The 20225-nt window shown below is 41.8% G+C and overlaps 1 protein-coding gene across 1 annotated transcript in view; it reads left to right on the top strand.

Moving 5' to 3' along the window:
• Positions 1-3817: 3817 nt before the first annotated feature.
• LOC311226559 (zinc transporter ZIP4-like) overlaps positions 3818-20225 on the top strand; it is a gene marked incomplete at its 3' end in the record, with an annotated part of 44247 nt that continues 27839 nt past the window's right edge. The window contains 1 exon segment of the mRNA XM_084311979.1: positions 3818-4117. Coding sequence (XP_084168105.1) covers positions 3911-4117 — 207 coding nt within the window. The 5' untranslated portion in view covers positions 3818-3910.

Below are 20225 nucleotides of genomic sequence, written 5' to 3'. Positions count from 1 at the left end.
CCATGCCTAACCTTAACCATAAGGCATAACCAACTCCGAAAGAATATTGCCATTCTCTAAGACAAACTCTAACCTTAACCAGCTCCTTAACAGTGCCTAAACTTAACCTTTCTAACCATAACCAACTCCGAAACAATGCCTAAACTTAACGGCGAACGAATGCACGTTAAAAAAATATATATATATTTGAAGGGAATCGAACTCACCAGCAACGGACGGTAGGATCCACACCAATGCAACGCTGCCAATTGAGCTATTTCTGGATAGTGAAAAAGGGCGTATTACTACATAATGCTGCCGCGGAGCGTGCCGCGCGGCAGAGAAAGTTGCGCGTCCTGAGGCTGCCGCGGGGGCGTGGCCGCGCCTGTCACGTGCCTGTCGGGGCCAATCAGGCCTACCCCGGAAGTAACCTATAGTTGCGGAACAGTAACAGGCGGCTGGGACCATGACAGGGCGCCCTCGTGGCGCACCGCATAGTGCCTCGCACACCCACGCGGCCATCCCGGGTTCGCCTCCCGCTCCCGGGAGATAATTTGTCGCATGTCTTCCCCACCTCTTCTCCCGTTCACCCTCTCCTCCTCTGTCGGCCATAAGGAAAAAGGACACTTTAAAGGAAGGGAAAAGGGACACTTTAAGAAAATAACTTGTTGTGATTGTTGCATATATGTAACAGCAAGTATAGCATAGGGACATAGAAGTAAAACTGCACATTATATAGGAGTGTACATAGGATCCAGTGCCTTTAAGTGATTTATTAACATGTATATTTATCATGTCTATTCTAGTTATCTTATTATTATTATTATTATTATTATTACTATTACTATTGTTACTACTATTATTATTGCACAATCGTAGCGGGCATGGCCAACCACATTTCACTGTATGCCCTGGTATTTATGTGATGAATAAACTCTTGAATTTTGAATCTTGAATATACAATATACATATATACAATCTAAAGTACAACCTAGGTACAATCTAAGTACAGTGAGTAAAAATGAGTAAACAGTGAGGTACAATGCAGAAAATGAGGTACAAAACTTTAAGGTAGGGTGCCAATGCAAATGATCTCCATTTAAGAAATAAAACCATGAAGGATAATCCACTTACCCCAGCCCCCCCCATCTCCCCCTCTCCCCAACGCACGCACACGCCACGCACACACACGCACACACACACACACACACACACACACACACACGCGCACACACGCATGTGTTGTAAGGGACCATATACAATACTACAGTAAACATGTTTGTTTGATGTTTTGAGACGTGAGTCCTCCAGACCACCATCTAGTGGTCAAAAACAGAATCAAACACACACACACACACATGCGGCTGTGTTTATATGAAATGTGGGGGCATTACATAGTGTTATAGAGCACAAGTACAGTACAACTAAAAGTGTGGCATCCAACCAAGTGCACACAAAAAAAAACAGTAAATTGCAACAGCAATATACAATGTACAGGTGGTTAAACTGGGTACAAAATATACAAATTAATCCTACTGAGTGTAGCTAATCAGATGTATGTACAGAGTTGTATTGTATATAAATAGAGACATATGACTACTACTGGCCAGCAGTGTAACTAGTAAGAGTAGGATATGTACAAATATAGATATACAATAGTAAAGGACTATGTGCAGGTACGTACAGATGATAGGTATATGCGGTGGGAATACATATATATATATGGTATATACAGCATTATAGTACATGCTATCATACAGGACTTCAGGAGGACGGGGGTCAAGGACTACAGCCCCCTCAGCATCGACGGGGCACCGGTTGAGAGAGTGAACAGTTTCAAGTACCTCGGAGCACACATATCCGAGGACTTGACATGGACCACACACATTGACAGTGTTGTGAAGAAGGCACGACAACGCCTCTACTTCCTCAGGCGCCTAAGGAAGTTCCAAGTCAGTCAGAAGATCCTTAGGAACTTCTACTCATGTACAATAGAGAGCATCCTGACTGGCAACATCACCTCCTGGTTTGGGAATAGCACTGCACAAGACCGTAGCAGACTACAAAGAGTGACACGTTCAGCCGAACGCACAATTGGAGGGGGGCTTCCCACCCTCCAGAACATTTACAACAAGCGGTGCAGGGGGAAGGCTAAGAGAATTATTAAGGACTCGAGCCACCCGAACAACTGCCTCTTTGAACTGCTGCGGTGGTCAGGCAAGCGATACCGGAGTCTTAAGGCGAGCACAGAAAGACTCAGAAGAAGCTTCTATCCCCAGGCCATCAGGCTGCTAAACGAACAATAAACACTATGCAACAACCATCAAATGCACACAGCACACACACCCACACGCACACACTCACTTAAACAAACAACACACTGCAGCACCCACTCTCCACACTTTAGATCACACAAACACACTTTATATTTATTGATAAAGGATTTGCACTACAACTCGTACACCTACTGTAAATTGTACCTAAATTGCACCTCATCCCATTTCTGCCTTGCACTGCATAGTATTGTATATTATATGGTAACTCAGTTACGTCTATTCTGCATCGAACATTGTACATATGTCTATACTGAACACTGTGACCTCATTTCTTTTTTTTTTACTTCTAATTTACATGCTACACTATGTTATGTTATTTCATACTTATCTTGTCTTGCACAGTCTCTGGAGCGTAACAGTAAGAAGCATTTTGTATAAAAGTATTCTGTACTTCTGTATGACAACTATTAAAGAAACTTGAGCTAAGGGTTATGTGCAGTGCAGGTGTTCAAGTAAGTATATAGAGGGGTTATGTGCAGGTATATTCAGACAAATATGGGTATATATATTATAATATATATAAAATATGCGGTAATATAAAGATATAAATGTAAATATGTAGTATATACAGCACTGTTGTACATGCTATCATACAGAGTATATGGGTAGACAGTGAAGCAGTAGGTAGGTATAAATTGAGTATAGGCAACAGAGTTCAGAGTCATACAGTATGGATAACAGTGCCTACACTGTAGGCAATGGACTCAGAGTTCAGAGTTTATATGCATGGTATGGGGGGGGGGCTGTCAACGTGGTAGGCTACAGAGTTCAGAGAGATGACAGCTGAGGGAAAGAAGCTGTTCCTGAGTCTGCTTGACTTGGAGCGGAGGTTCCTGTATAGCGTCTCCCGGAGGGGAGGAGGACAAACAGTCCATGATTGGGATGAGAGGTGTCCTTGACAATGCTGCATGCCTTCCTCAGACACTGTTTAGGATGGATAGACTCAATAGTAGGAAGTGGTGTACCAGTGATGTGTTTGGCGGTTTTCATGTAAAGTGTCTTTGAGCACCTTGAAAAGCACTATAAAAATGAAATGTATTATTATTCGTACTAGTAGTAGTAGTAGCAGTATTATTAGTAGTAGTATTGTTATTATTATTATTGATGTCATTATATTATTGTTGTTATTATTATTGTTATTATTGTTGTTATTATTATATTATTACTTTTATTTGTATCGTTTTTATTGTTATTATTATAGTGTCATGGTTAGGGTTTAGCTGCATAATACATGATATGAATGTGTATTAAACTCTTCCTCCTCCAGCAACACTCTAGTCTACTCAATAGGACGACCAGAGCCGCCTCTCAGCCAATCACAAGCCGCCGTCCAGGTCCAGCTCCTCCAGCCTTTTTACCTGGTACCATGTTGTGAGCTTCAGTCTCCAGTCTGAGCTGAAGGCTGTGTGAGACAGAGACACAGATCTGGACTCCATTTGCACAACAACCACTTCATTCATTACATGTAAATAATAACCACCAGTTTAAAAAAAAGTAAAAAAAAAAAAAAAAAAAGTAAAGTAAAGTAAAGTAAAAAAAAAAGATTAATAAAACAATTTGAAAAGTGATTTATTTTTTTTAGGACTTTTCAAACGATGGAGAGGAGTGTTTCTCGAGTGTCTCTCCTGCTGGTCTGCTCCTGCTCTCTGTGTGTGCTGGTGTCCGGCTCTCTGGAGGACGTGTACCGGGACGTCCTGAGCGCGGTGGCTCCCGGACAGGACAGTCTGGGGGGTGAAGCTGTCACCGCTCTTTTTAACGTGCTGTCAAACCGTGTGCAGTGCGCCTCAGGGTCGTGTGGAAAGGTGAGTTCTATATAAGCTGCTGTCAGACACAGTCTGCGGGTCGAGGTCCAATACAAAGTATTACCAGTGGAGACATAATTTTTCAAGGATTTCTTTTCCACCCATAGCCTATAGTCTTGCTGTGTTTTCATGTTGGAATAAGAGAGTTTTGACCAGTTTGGAATCACGGAGAAAGTGGATTTCCCATGAAATGTTTGTTGTTGAGTCGAGGCACTTTTTATGATGACAAAATGTTTATCTTCTTGGACATGTTCATGTATATCCTGCTTATTTAAATTAGTTGTTATGTTGTCAAAGGGACTTCCTGCTTTGGCAAATGATTTTACTTGTTACAATAACCTTGTTTTAATCTTTCTTGTTTGAGGAAAATGTGTTCAAACAAGTACACCTACCGCTATCCGGCAACAAGAGTACAGTTCTCTAAACAATTTAAAGTTATATCAATGTTAATTGTGTCTTAACAAGATAACAACATATCTTTAAATGCCCACTATGAGGCTGGATTCAAGATAAAAAATCCATGGCTCAGCTTGTCTTGTTTTGTGGATCAAGTCATAATGTCATCTGTTTATTATCTGAGCTGCTCTGATCTATACTGCTGTGATAAAGTTGGATTTACAGTGATTTGTTTCCTGAAGAGTGTATTGAGTTGAGCTTTTAATACTAATACAACAATCATAGACGATTGGTAAAAATGGTTAGGTTTACAGGTTTTTAGAAAAGGTACATTTGTACAAAGTCCATAGGGAGTTACTGCTATAGCTCAGAGGGAACTCTCCCCTAAAGGTTAATGTTTTCCCCCCGAAATCTTTACTGCTTCAGAGTCGTTGGAAATCCTCTTCAGGTTCTATTCATGGCTGAATCCGTTCAGAAAGGTGGTAGGCTGGTAAAGCTATGCCTCCTAAAGTGTGTAAACGGAAGTACAGGAAGTACAGGCTACAGGCTTTCCGGTTTCAACAAAACAATTATAGAAAGTGTGAAGTGCACAATATGTCCTCGTTTAAGCCACTGCAACAGCTTTGCCTGAAGAATTTACTACATGACCGGGACGTTCTAGCGCGTTTGCCGACAGGATTCGGGAAAAGTTTGGTCAGTTCGGAGGCAGCTTCCAGGGGAAGTACATACACCATAGACACTTTCGTCCGTAGTTCTTTACCAGGCTTTATCTCACGGAGATAAAACTGGGAACGAGGTTAGAAAGGTGGTGTCTTTGCCGTGAGCACGTGTTGCCATGCTGTTGACCTGATGGACTGCAGTATAACGTTACATTTCATGGTGTCAGCTTTTTCATCAAGGTTTATTAGGCAGTAGTTTCCTTCAAAGGACGATACACCTTATTAGACATAGAGAACGATAAAGCTGTGTCTAATGACTTTGGATAGATAGAGAATTTAGGCAATGGCTTCATGCAAATCATTTGGATAGTTAGAATTTAGACTGTAGATAGGATAAACTTTAGGACATACAGTACTTGACTTGACTAATGCAATGGATGTGGAGTTTGTGTGTGTAAAGCCAATCACTGGGTTTTACTAGTATGAGGTCTATAACATGTATCATGGTTTCCTACGAGGTCTATAACCTGTATCATGGTTTCCTGTGACGTTTGGTTTTTTTTCTCTCACCTGGGAGCAAAAGCCCTGGCGTTGCCCCGTGGTAAATCACCTATCCTTCTGTCCTGATTGATGCCTGCGTGCTGTGTCTTGTTTGCCCTGCTTCATAATATGTCCTCCTGGTATGCTGTTCACCAGTGATGCCACAGATTACTTGTAAAAATAATCTGATTACTCCTTTAAAAGGTAATCTAGTTACTTTACTGATTACTTGATTATCAAAGTAACTTAGTTACTTTGAAAGTAACTAGTTACTTTGAAAGTAACTAGGTTACGAAGTCGTCGCCATCCCCCCTGCTGCTGCCACAACATAACAATGACAACAATGATAAAAATAAAATTGTAAAACCGTTGTGTAATATAAAACATGGTATTATAGTTTGTTATTCTCATGTGTGTGTGGCTGTGTGCGTGAGTGCACGAGCGCACGTCCCATCTCCAGTCTAGCTGACTGTACCCCTGGCTCTCTTATCTTCAGCATTATGAGATAGTAACTAAATAGTAACGCACAGCCACTTGGAAAAGTAACTGTAATCAGATTACTGGCTTGTAAAAAGTAACAAGTTAGATTACTATTTACTGAAAAAAGTAATCAGATTACAGTAAATAGTTACTTAGTAACTAGTTACTGGCATCACTGCTGTTCACATTGTCAGTCGATCTCTGATCATTCTACGTGAGTACTCTGCCAGAAGCATTTCCTATCGCTCCCGTTTGGAGGATACGTGTCATACCGTGGTTATCGGTATCGTGCTTAGCCTTATTGTATTCGTGTAATTACTAGAGTGTATGTTACCTTTTTGATGTATGCGTTGCAACATCATCCAGTGCCGTTTATCTTACAGTTTATCCCATTTTTGGATCTGTTAGCGTTGGGGTAGGTGTGCTGGACCCATGTGCAGAGTAGAAGAGATGAGACGGAATACGGTGTTTGATCTTTCAAAATAAAACAATAGTTCTTTATTGTGAACAGCGGGGCATAAGGTGGCACGTAGCAAATTAAACGGGCGAGACACGCCGTCTCCACAAACCCGGTATAACGCTATGAAATAAAAGGCAAAAGTTACCACGAAAACAAACACTTTAAACAGGGGAAGGGAAATGGGAGACAGTCAGTCTCCAAAAACAAGATAAGCTGTAAGATAAACGGCACTGGATGATGTTGCAAGTAACGCATACATCAAAAAGGTACATACTGTACACTCAAGTAATTACACGAATACAATAAGGCTAAGCACGATACCGATAACCGCGCTATGACACATATCCTCCAAACGGGAGCGATAGGAAATGCTTCTGGCAGAGTACCCACGTAGATGATCAGAGATCGACTGACAATGGGAACAGCATACCAGGAGGACATATGAAGCAGGGCAAACAAGACACAGCAGGCATCAATCAGGACAGAAGGATAGGTGATTTACCACGGGGCAACGCCAGGGCTTTTGCTCCCAGGTGAGAGCAAAAAACCCAAACATCACAGTTTCCTATGAGTTCTATAACCTGTACCATGGTTTCATATGAGGTCTATGTATAAACTCAGGGTTTCTTATTAGGTTTATATATAACCTATATCAGAGTTTCTTAAGCGGTCTATATATATCAGTGGAGGTTTCTCTATGACAACACGTGAAACACAAATTCACTCATAATTCATAATTATTATTAATTTACATATATATATACATTTATTTTATTTATATATATATAAAAAAAATATTTTTTTAATTATTATTATTTTATATTTTTTTATTAGAAAAGTTTTCCTCTGTAAAAAAAATGTCAGTGAATTTTTTCTTTTTAAAAAATGGCCAAAATTGACAGCTCTGAGCAGGCCTGCACTGCAGTAATGACTGCAGTAATTATTCGTGAAGAAAACTTCACAGGTGTGACCCAATGTTATATAAATAATAAATAACAGCCAATCGAAATAGGCTATTAACTTCGTCTAAGCACGGTCTGTGCAGTTAAACTCTCGCCATTGAATGGAGGATTGAATGATTGACAGCCCTTGCCATCCAATACATGGAGGTTGAATATGATTGGCAGCCTTGCAAATCCAATCAGAGATTGCTGCATTGCAAAGTCAAAACGGGTCCATCTGCAGGGTAGGTTTAGCTCTGGCCAATCTCAAGTTTCTCAAGTTTCTTTATTAGTTGTCATACAGAAGTACAGAATACTTTTATACAAAATGTAACTGAAATAAGCATTTTGTATAAAAGTATTCTGTACTTCTGTATGACAACTAATAAAGAAACTTGAGAAACTTGAGATTGGCCAGAGCTAAACCTAACCTCCGACCCTGCAGATGGACCCATTTTGACTGTTTGAAAGAGCAAGGAAGTAGTTTAGTTGTTGTTTAGTAGAAGTAAGCTGTACAGCTATAACAAGTAAAGTCAGGCAAAATTAAACTTTGCGCCAACATTAGGACCGAAGTATAAACCAGCAACTGAGCAACATGAAGAAGTGGATCAGAAAAAACGTTGTGGATGAAAAAGTAAGTAGGCTAGTGTTTGTAAAAGCTTGTATGCTAACAGTAGCTAGCCATCTTAGCCTACATCACAATGATAATCACCAAGCTAACTTACTGTACACACTGTAGGGCTGGGCAATTAATCAAAACAGAATCGCGATATCGATTCATAGACCTATGCAATCTCATTTCTAAGTTATGACTATTTTTTTTTATTAATTTTTTTTTTTTTTTTTTTTTACTTTTTAAATTATTTTATCTGGGTTGAACATGATTTGTGGAACTCCCTCTGGTGTTGTGGTCGTGGTATTCACTGACCTTTGGGAAGTATTCCGACATGCACATGGGTATCTTAGTGGTGTAGTGTATCTTGTAGACCAGGCCCATTGCAAGTTGCTGTACTCTGTCGTCTACTCTCTAAGCCATCCTAGGTTGTCAAAGTGGGCAGGGGTGAGGTGGGTTTTAGGAGTAAGGTCAAGCAGTAGTCTGACCAGTTTGTTTTGTGATGTTTGTAATCTTGTTTTTAGTGCCTTTGAGGTGCTTTGGTACCATGAGGTGCAAGCATAGTCGTAGTACCCTTGAATGAGTGCTCCTGTTAGAGTCTTCAAGGTATTCTTGTTTACCAGAGAGGAGATCTGGTACAGGAATCTAGTTTGTTGGTTGACTTAGTTTTATTACATTGGATCCCATTTTGTCACAGGAATGATTTGCCTCTATAGGATGGAACCCAGGTAGGGAATTTCATCTTTCCTTTTAAGATAAGATAAGATATTCCTTTATTGATCCCCTTGGGGAAATTCAGGCATCATAGCAGCATGGGGGAAGGGGGGGGGGGGGTACAGGTAGTGAAAACAACACAAGCAGTGTAAACAAATAGGTCAATATAATTTACTATCTAACTAACTGAAATATATTTTCACAGTGTCACATAAGGTGCAGTATGCATAAGGTAGTGTTATAATTTACTATCTAACTAACTGAAATATACATTATTCATTATTCACAGTATCACAGTATCCACATAAGGTGCAGTATGCCTAAGGTAGTGTAAGTTGTCCTCCTTGGGTTCCTATAAGTCCCAGGTCGATGTCTGGCACTTTGCTGCCCACTGTTGTGGAGCCTGATGGCCACTGGTATGAAGGACTGTCCGAGGCGGTTAGTTGAGTGTCGGGGGGGTATGAGTCTGTGGCTTCCTTGTCACCTTCACCTAATATGTTTTGATCTGGTCAGGTGCGCTGTCACCTAAAATGTTTTGATCTGATCAGGTGCGCTGTCACCTAAAATGTTTTGATCTGATCAGGTGCGCTGTCACTTAATATGTTTTGATCTGGTCAGGTGGGCTGTCACCTAATATGATTTCATCTGGTCAGGTGCGCTGTCGCCTAATATGATTTCATCTGGTCAGGTGCGCTGTCACCTAATGTTAATATGTTTTCATCTGTGTCCACTGACCACTGACACACAGTGGGGGATGTTTTAAAAATATAATTTAATATATAATATAATATAATAATTTGTGCTTCACCTAAAAATTTGGTCAGCAGCCTCCACTGATATATATATTCTTATAACTAGTGTATCTTGTGAGGCTCAGATTGTACCCTAGATGTACCTGCTGTGAGCAGGACCTGATCACCTGCTGTGATAACATGTGTTTATCCAACATGGTTTTCATCATAGTGTTTAAAACCCAACCATGGGAACTTCTGCAAACTTCTGTCAAAATGGAGTGGCTGTAAAACTCAGTCCTATAACCTGAAAACTGTGTTATTATGTTTTAAAGACCATGGATGATGATCCAGAACACTGCAGACAGACATAGTGTACATAGTGTATTCTACCCTGGTGTCTGAAGGTGTACATAGTGTATCCTAACCTGTAGGGTCTGAATGTATATAATGTATCCTAACTAGGGATGTCCGATATTATCGGCCGATATTGGCATTCAAATATAATATCGGAAAATATCGATATCGGTTTTAAATTTTTCTTCCCCCCCCCCCCCCCCCCATTTATTTCCATTTATTTAACCTTTATTTAGCCAGGCAAGCAAGTAAGAACAAATTCTTATTTTATTTATTGTCAAAAGTATGCATAATGTTGTGTTAATTCCACGACAAGAGATATGTAATGTTAATTACCTGAAATTATTCTCTCTCTCAGTATCTCTGTCTCTCTTGATTGATTGATTGAAAACTTTATTAACAGATTGCAGAATGGGTACAGTACAGTACAGCTCAGAAGGGGTGGGTGGGGGACACTGTACAACTGTACAAACAAAACTGTACATTGGAATATTGACAAGACCATACTTGGTAATTTACTGTACATTGGAGGGGGTTGTGTTAGGACATTTACAGGGGCCAGTTTCGAATTGCAGTCTCCCGTAGGTGTTTTTTGAGAGTGTTTTTGAAAGTGGGTAGTGATTCGCATTCCTTTACAGCTTTGGGTAGGGCGTTCCACATTGATGTGGCATAATTGCGAAACATGTTTAGTCCCTTGTTTGAGCCGAATCTGGGTTTAACATGATTTGTGGAGCTCCCTCTGGTGTTGTGATCGTGGTATTCACTGACCTTTGGGAAGTATTTTGACATGTACATGGTATCTCATGTACAATATCTCTCTCTCTCTCAGTATCTTTCTCTCTCACTCTCTCTCGCTCTCACTCTCTCTATCTCAGTCTCTCTGTCTCTCTCAGTATCTTTCTCTCAGTCTCTCTCTCTCTCTCTCTCTCTCTCTCTCTCTCTCTCTCTCTGTCTCTCTCACTCTATATCTCAGTCTCTCTCTCTCTCTCTCTCTGTCTCTCTCAGTATCTTTCTCTCAGTCTCTCTCTCTCTCTCCCTCTCTCTCGCTCTCACTCTCAGTCTCTGTCTCTCTCCCTCGCTCTCTCTCTTGCTCTCACTCTCAGTCTCTCTCTCTCTCTCCCTCGCTCTCTCCCTCTTTCTCTCGCTCAGTATCTCTGTCTCTCTCCCTCTCTCTCTTGAGTCCTTGGACTTTACATTAGCTGTAATCTCCAGGAGAGACTGATCCCTCCAGGCTTGATAAGGATCCTCTGGTAAAGGCGTCTAGCTAGCAGTGATGCAATCCAGAAATGTACAATAAAAAATGTACAATTAGAGACACAAATAGACTGCATTGATAGAGAAGCTAATGTTAGGTTGCATTCACATCAGAGCTGTTTGGCCCGCTTTAAACGCACCAGAGTTTGTTTCCTCCGATAGTCCGCTTGGTTTGGGGTGGTGTGAAAGCTCATTCAAACTCTGGTGCGGACCAAAAAAGCTAACTCTGGTCCGCCTGAAAACGTAGGTCTCGGTTCGCTTCCAAGTGAACCCTGGTGTGTACTTTTGTGGTGTGAATGCTCATCGGACCAAACGCAAGACCAAATATAGGAAGTGACCCGATAAACTGTGCATCTTGGGTAGAGGGAAACAAAACAAACACCGCGGCGTGCACTGCTAATTGGAAGCACGCGTGAAAAATGTGTTGTGGTGAATGATGGCAATGAGCTTCAATCGAACAATCGATCAATGTCACATCAAAGTAAAAAAAACTGTGTCAGCAATATATGAGAATAATGTGGTATGTGTGCGCTGGGCTGCTCCAGGGAATAATGTGGTGTGTGTTTATGTGTGTGCGCTGGGCTGCTCCTGAGAATAATGTTGGCCAGCTAGCCATACACAATGCTAAGCTTTCATAACAACTTATCAAGCTGACAAACTGAAACGATATTTGATGCAAATAGTTGGATGTTGTAAACTGATACTTGTACGTATGACCAGTGGTGGAAAGTAATTAAGTATTTTTAGTACTGTACTTAAGTACATTTTCGAGCTACTTGTACTTTATGTGAGTATTTTTATTTTAGGGAACTTTATACTTTTACAAGGGAAATATTGTACTTTTTACTCCACTACATTTATCTGATCCCATCAGTTACTAGTTACTTTGAAGAAAAGGATTTTGCATAGAAAACATAATATATACAAAATAAAAAATGTATGAACATTATACTTTCACATTTGAAGCCAACTTCAAGAGGACATAATCAGAGCAACATAACTGGACCACATACCACTTTAACACAACCTACAGTATAGAGGTCAATACACAAATGTCATGTAGAATGTGTACTTTTACTTTAGATACTTAAGTACATTCAATAGCAAATACTTCTCTACTTTTACCTAAGTAAAGGAACTGTGTACTTCTTCCACCACTGCATATGACAAATGTAGGCCTGCAATGTGGACTGCATTTATACAGCGCTTTTATCCAAATCGCTTTACAACTTGTGCCTCATGTTTCACCCATTCATTCACACATTCACACAACAACGGTGGAGGCAACCATGCAAGGAGCCGACCTGCTCATCGGGAGCAGTTAGGCCAGTATCTTGCTCAAGGACACTTCAACAAGCTGCTGGGAGAAGCCGGAATTGAACCGGGAACCTTCCGATTACCCGACAACTGCTCTACCTACTGAGCCACTGTCTAGAACGTTGGTTTTAACCCAGACGTAGGATAGGAACAGATTTCACCCCGGTACAAAACTGGCACCACAACAGAAATGTCATTGGTTCTCAGCCTGACTGGCAGGAAATCATTTGACCTTTGACCTGATTAAACATCTACTCAAGGGGGAATCCCCAAATTGGCTGTCAAACAAAGTGTTCTTTGGTTCCAATGTTTGTTAAGGATCGTCTACATTCCCTTGATGCCTTATTTGCCTCCCTTCCATGAAGGGTATAAAATACAAGCTTCCAGCATGAAGTGTGTCTTACAATCCACAACATCACTAAATCTGTGCAGAATCAAATGACAGTATGATGAATGAATTAATGAAGACTTGGGTCACAATTGCGCATATTAATGAGTATCCTATTGGCAACTTTCAGTTTTAATACTTTATTTAAGGTTAATTCCTTGTATGTTCACAAGCTGCTCCATTTAAAGGTGTTTGTTAAAAGCAAACAAATAAAAAGCTTAATGTTGCAAATACTTTAATGCGATCTAAGGGCTGTTTGATTTCCACTGGTTGCCATGTCCTTCTTCCCTTACAGAGAACCAGAAGGATTGTAGTTCTTCTTCAGAGAACCAGAAGATGTGTTACTCTTCTTTTTTTTATTCACTTTTTCTCCTCCTGTTTTTCTGTGTTTTTCTCCCATCCCAATTTTTTGTCGTGCCAATTCCCCCCTCCCCTTCCTGGTCGTTGCTCGCATGTGCCCCCCACTGGTTGGTCTAGGCATTGTTGACCGACCTGTAGGAGTCGCTGTTTACAACGACCAGATTACCACCCACTGGCTTCCCTCCCGCTGACTCTGCCAATTGAGCCAGTATGACGGCCGGCCAAGCCGGAGGCAACGCTGACAGCCGGATTCGATACCAGTGTCTCACGCGTTGGTGACAAGCGCTTAGTCCGCTGCGCCACCCAGCCGCATGTGTTACTCTTCTTAAAAGAACCAGAAGGCTTGTTGTTGTTGTTGTTGTTCTTCTTCTTCAGAGAACCAGACGGTTTGTTGCTCTTCTTCCTCAAAGAACCAGACAGCATGTTGCTCTTCTTCCTCAGAGAACCAGAAGTAGTCTTCTTCTTCTTCTTCTTCTTCTTCTTCTTCTTCTTCTTCTTCTTCTTCTTCTTCTTCTTCTTCTTCTTCTTCTTCTTCTTCTTCTTCTTCTTCTTCTTCTTCTTCTTCTTCTTCTTCAGAGAACCAGACGGTTTGTTGCTCTTCTTCCTCAAAGAACCAGACAGCATGTTTCTCTTCTTCCTCAAAGAACCAGAAGGCTTCTTCTTCTTCTTCTTCTTCTTCTTCTTCTTCTTCTTCTTCTTCTTCTTCTTCTTCTTCTTCTTCTTCTTCTTCTTCTTCTTCTTCTTCTTCTTCTTCTTCAGAGAACCAGACGGTTTGTTGCTCTTCTTCCTCAAAGAACCAGACAGCATGTTTCTCTTCTTCCTCAAAGAACCAGACAGTGTGTTCTTCCTTCTTCAGAGAACTAGAAGGCTTGTTGCTCTTCTTCTTCAGAGAACAATAAGGCTTGTTCTTCTTCTTCTTCTTCTTCTTCTTCTTCTTCTTCTTCTTCTTCTTCTTCTTCTTCTTCTTCTTCTTCTTCTTCTTCTTCTTCTTCTTCTTCTTCTTCTTCTTCTTCTTCTTCTTCAGAGAACCAGAAGGTTTGTTGCTCTTGGCTTGTTATACACCAGGGATGTTGCCACCAGAGGGTTCACCAAAGGGGAGTAATTTGTGTTTATCTGGATGTGAATGCAGCCCAGGTGACTCAGTAAGGCACATGCCATGTGCTCACAATGTCCTGGGTTAAAATGACCTCAGTTGCATGTAATTTCCCTTACCTCAGTGATATTCAGCTGAATAATAACCACCTTAACTCACTCTGTGGCTCTCACTACAGTTTTACTGTTACTGTAGAGAATAATTACTCTAATGAAGACTGGAGCCAGAGAAACATATATTTATATATATAATTTATATATGTATATACATAACATCTGAACATTTGTTTTCACCCCCTTGCTGTACCAGACAGGTGGGGTTTAGTGTCAGATAAAGTAAATGAAAACTGTTGGTAGCCTGTATTGAGTGACATGTCTCTGTGATCCGCCCACTGCGGCACATTGGCCATTTTGGCATCAACCCAATGATAAATAGTCACTTAATTTCACTGGAAATCCGTGCCTCAGTAATGTTTTAATCTTGTAACAGCACAGACAGACACTGGCTGGTACCATAATCTCTCTCTCTCTCTCTCTCTCTCTCTCTCTCTCTCTCTCTCTCTCTCTCTCTCTTTCTCTATCCCTCTCTCGCTCCCTCTCTCTCTCTCTTTCTCTATCCCTATCTCTCTCTGTCTATCTCCCTCAGCACACAGACACTGACTGTTACCATACACTCTTTCTCTCTCTCTCTCTCTCCCTCTCTCTTTCTCTATCCATTATCTCTCTCTGTCTATCTCCCTCAACACAGACACTGACTGTTACCATAAACTCTTTCTCTCTCTATCTCTCTCTCCCCCTCTCTGTCTGTCTTTCTCTCTCCATCTCACTCACTTTCTCTCTCACTAATTAGGATGTGACCTGTGGTGTTGAAAGTAGGACTGTATAGTAAATAAATGGTTTCTCTTTTATCAATGCAGTGTGGAATGAATGGATATAAATTAACTGATGAACATATTTGATCATCTTCTGCACCATAGGCAGAAAAACAAAGAATAACATATTTTTGTAAACAGGCTTTCATTTCAGAATTGTGAAATAAGGATAAAGTATTAGCTATGTTCAGCCTGGCTGGGGCTAGCCATGGTCTACCAGGTTATGAAATGTGTCTGTCTCAGTCAGGTCTGACTAGGTTATGAAAGGTGTCTGTCTCAGTCAGGTCTGACTAGGTTATGAAAGGTGTCTGTCTCAGCCGGGGTCCAGCCAGGTTTGACCAGGTTCTAAAGACAATGGAGACGCTCACTGTGTGCCAGACAGGCCACAGCACGGCTAAACCCTGGCTAGTGGAGACAAGGCATATCTGTTTGTCTTTTGTAAATGCTGCCTGGAATTAATGGATATTAACAATAAACAATATTTTCCATCTTGAAATTCTAATTCATAAATAGGCATTTTTTGTGGAAAATGTCTCCTACTGTTAAAAAGGTGTCCAGCCCGCGTCTATTCTTTTACCAACAAACTTGCATTTTCCCACGATCTGATTGGCCACTGACGTTTCTGGTCATGTGACATCTGCGCCAATCGTGTGACGCCTGTTTCTGTGCCTATTTCTGCCTCTAACAGCCTGCAAACTACCTAACGCCTAGTTCTATCACTGGTTAAGCTTAGGCGACTCTTTCGAAGTTGGTTAAGGTTAGAGTTTGGAATCAGGGCTGGTGTTCTATCGCCCTGCTCTAAGACAAACTCTAACCTTAACCAACTTCGAAAGAGTGCCTAAGCTTAACCGGTGATAGAAACAGGCGTCACACGATTGGCGCAGATGTCACATGACCAGAAACGTCAGTGGCCAATCAGATCGCAGAAAAATGCAAGTTCGTTGGTAAAAGAATAGACGCGTCCAGCCCCTGATTTCTATGGTTAGCTCCACCCCTCTGCCACTCAAAGCTGTTTGAAACAAACAGACACTGATAATTATTTACTGTACTATTTGACCCAGGGTCTGTTAAGATTATGTAGCAGTGTTAATAATTTAAATAACTATCTTATCTGCTGTTAGAACATACAGGACGTGATGAGGTCAAATATGGGTCAAAGTATCAGTCTGCTGACATCATCATGGAGACCTCATCTCATTGGTTCCCTCTGTCCTGGTGGGGGATTCCAGAGGCGTATCCCTCCCCTACCGCACCACAGCCTACCCCCCCCCCCCCCCCCCCCCCCCTCGCTAAACCCTAACCCCTCAATGTGCCTTTTAACTCAACTCTTAGTTTGAACTAGATGTAGCAGGGTGGATTATCCTTGCTTTATGGGAGTGGATGTACACTGCCACCTGGTAGTGGGAACGCAGCAGATCTGGGTCCGGCTGAGTCCCCGACTGTAGGCCAGGAGTATTGGAGTGGAGGTTTAGCAGAGGGAGTGGATGGGGCCTAGGATTCACTAACCTAGGGGTGGTGCGCTGGTCCTTCTTGCCCTCCAGGGCGATTCGCAGTAGTTCCCCACACACCCACACTTCCCCCAATACTTCCTGTGCCCTCCCACACCCGATGACAGTAATGATGGATGATATACTTTCTCCCCAAAGCAGTACCCTTCCTGATTGGCGAGTAGAGACCTGTCCCAATGATGCATAGGCAGGGGGTGGGGAAAGGGTTAAACAATAATGAGCATTACCCGGAAAGGAAAGGGTTAGACAGAATGCACATTAACAGACACGCAGTGTTCCCATTTAGCTCTCTTTTACTGAAAGACTTATCTCTTTGACATGTATTTACACAAGGCACAAGAATCAAAGCTCTTTTCCACACTGGTCTCACTCTACGGCAATGACTAAAGTTCGTCCCACACTGGTCAAGACACAGAAATAAAACCCATCCCTTTAAGGGTTTAAATCCTTGTTCGTTCCCCCGTAGGTGGGGAGAGAGGGGAGGAAGAGGGAGAGGGATACAAGAGCTACTCAATGGGAATTTTATAAAAGAACACACGTTATCACACCACATTCAACCAAAAGACAGTGGGCCCACGTTGAAAACAAAAGTCCTATCTATAGCCGGCTTCCCCAAAATAATAAAAGTCGGGGCGCCCCTAATCACTGCTACCAGTGTCAGTTCAAAGTACTGCTTCTCTTCGCCCTTAAAGGGCCCGCTCCGCACAAAGAGAATGTCTACCGATAAAGTTCCAGCTCTCGGAGCGCTCACTGTAACTGGCTTGAGTGTACATAACCAAGGGCGGGCCTGCTCTCACCACCGAACGTCCGTGTGGTGAGATGGCCGTCGAGAAGTCCCGTGATAGCAGGAGGCGGGGCTGGGGGCAACGGCTCAAAGGGGCTGGAGGTGCGTGCAGTGCAGTGACGTCCGCTGCTGGGCTGGAGAGGTGGGGCGACACCAGGGTTTCTGTTAGAATTTTTTTTTGCCGGCCTCAGTGTCCGGTAGATTTCAATCTACCGGTCAAATGAGAGAAATTCCGGTCAGAGTTTATTGAGCTTAAAAACAATTGATAGGCAGGCTATATAAAGAATGACATCCTCAAGGCATGTAGATTTATAATATTTTAACTTAAAACTAGGCTACTTTTGCGTATACAGTCATTATATTCCAAATAAAATAAGTCCAGAGACTCCGTGCTGCTGCTGACTTTAAATCAAATAGGTGTCTGTGGGCAGTCGGCCCGACATTAATAAACAGCAGTCTGTTATAATCACATTTTTATGAGCTAACCCTACTCTTGGAATTCGGAAAAGTGCATTACCGGCCAGATCCTCGTAGGGACACTGTCTCGACAATGCAGTGTTCCCTGTTACAGACCGGTGTTATATTGGACATTTGTATTAATTATATCAAGCGAAGAACTGAGAAATTTGGCAGAGAGAGACGGCAACATTATCGTGGGTTTGCGTGATGAATCTCCACCTCCCAACGACTTATTTGCGAGAGTATGCCGCTGCAGAGCCGCAGATTCAGCTGTTTTCAGGCCCTATCTGGGGACCGCTCAGCAGCGCCCCCCACCCAACAGCTGAATTGCCAATGGCTGAATTGGAGTATTGCACTGTGCCGGCACAGCTGGTGGGTTCTGTGGCTCTGCAGCTGCATGCACTCGCAAACCCAGCACTAAGCTCTCGCTGACAACGTCGTTGTCATTATTAGACCTGCTTGGTGAAGCAACAATGAAACAAATGTAATGATTGTTTCGTTCATCGCATAGGCTATTTAATTTTAGCCTATTTTAATACAATTCAAATAATCAAATTGTGCTTAGAGGGAATTATTTTCACCGGACATTATGACCGGAGAGATTAAATATGTCGGACTTCAACAGATTTTGCCGGTCAAATACCGGTAATTACCGGCTAACGGAAACCCTGGGCGACACGCGGGCTAAACTGTGGTGCTAGGCCTAACTGAAGCTAAGCTGTGGGTCGGGACGACCCCCTGTCCTGTCGCCTATACTTTAACTAAAACGCAACGTGTGCAATATCTACCACACTCTTCAGCAGTAGCACGTCTGCTTCTTCGTTCACAATGTCTCTTTAGCATTAACTGGAAGCTAAGCTATCGCATATTCCATTACTAACCCGCCTCGTAACTGGGTTTATATTCCGCATGCTTGATGTCCGGAGCTCCAGCTCCAAGCGACCTCTTGCTTCTCTGGAAGACGATGAAGAGGAAGTTCCGCCGCAGGCGCCGCACCCTGAGCCCATCCTTCTTCACCTGTGTCTCCCCTGCCCAACGTCGCCACCAGCTCCCCCTGGCGGTACCTGTATCATGTCCCACTATTAAGTGTCAATGTTAGGATATCGAGGATCAAGAGGGGTCAGCAAGTTACACAACGTCATCGCGAACACAGAGAATGCAAGGAATTAACGTTAGACACATTGAATTATTGTTAGACATATTCAGGTGTCTACATTGAGATTAAAGCTAGTGAGCAATCCATAGAGCCGAAGTGTTCCTACTGCTACTGTACCTACAGTACAACCAAAGTGTTCTCACTGCTACTGTACCTACAGTACAACCAAAGTGTTCTCACTGCTACTGTACCTACAGTACAGCCAATTGTTCTCACTGCTACCTACAGTACAGTTAAAGTGTTCTCACTGCTACCTACAGTACAGTTAAAGTGTTCTCACTGCTACCTACAGTACAGTTAAGGAGGAGTCCCAGCTATACTGCCCTGTCAAGGCTAACTGCAGTAACTCGAAAAAAGTAAAAATTTTGTTATGAGTGAAATTGACCTTGTCAATAAATGTTTTATCTTGTGACCAAGTTTCAGATGTTAATGTCGCTCAGTTTTGGAGATATGGGGTTTTAAAAACTGCAGTAACTACAAAATCATACTCAAAACCCAGGCAGACCGCAGTAACTTCCAAACAGTGAAAAATGGCTTTAAAGTGTTTTGACTTGCCATCCAAAATGTGTTATAGGTAGATAGATGATAGTACCCAGATTTAACATGTATTAATGAAGTAATCTTTAGGCATACAAAAATATGACATAATTATTTTAATTAACCTAGCCATTTTGAAAATGAAATTTAACAGCTGAATATATTGGAATGATGATGATCCAAATAAAATGGCTAGGTTAAGTTATGAAAGCTGGAGGGAAAACAACATTGTATTTGAAGTTACTGCACTTTGCCTGTACATTACCTGTATAATTATTTAAGGAAATCGTGCAGCAGAGTGCAGTATCTGCTTTTTTGGGGTTAATTAAAATAATTACGTCATATTTTTGTATGCCTAAAGATTACTTCATTAATACATGTTAAATCTGGGTACTAACATCTATCTACCTATAACACATTTTGGATGGCAAGTCAAAAAACTTTAAAGCCATTTTTCTCAGTTTCACTGTTTGGAAGTTACTGCGGTCTG

The sequence above is a fragment of the Notolepis coatsorum genome (assembly GCF_963971535.1).
Source record: "Notolepis coatsorum genome assembly, chromosome: 4".
In the NCBI taxonomy this organism is placed as follows: Eukaryota; Metazoa; Chordata; class Actinopteri; order Aulopiformes; family Paralepididae; genus Notolepis; species Notolepis coatsorum.
The sequence above is the reverse complement of the archived record's forward strand: the minus strand, read 5'-3'. Positions and strand labels throughout refer to the sequence as shown.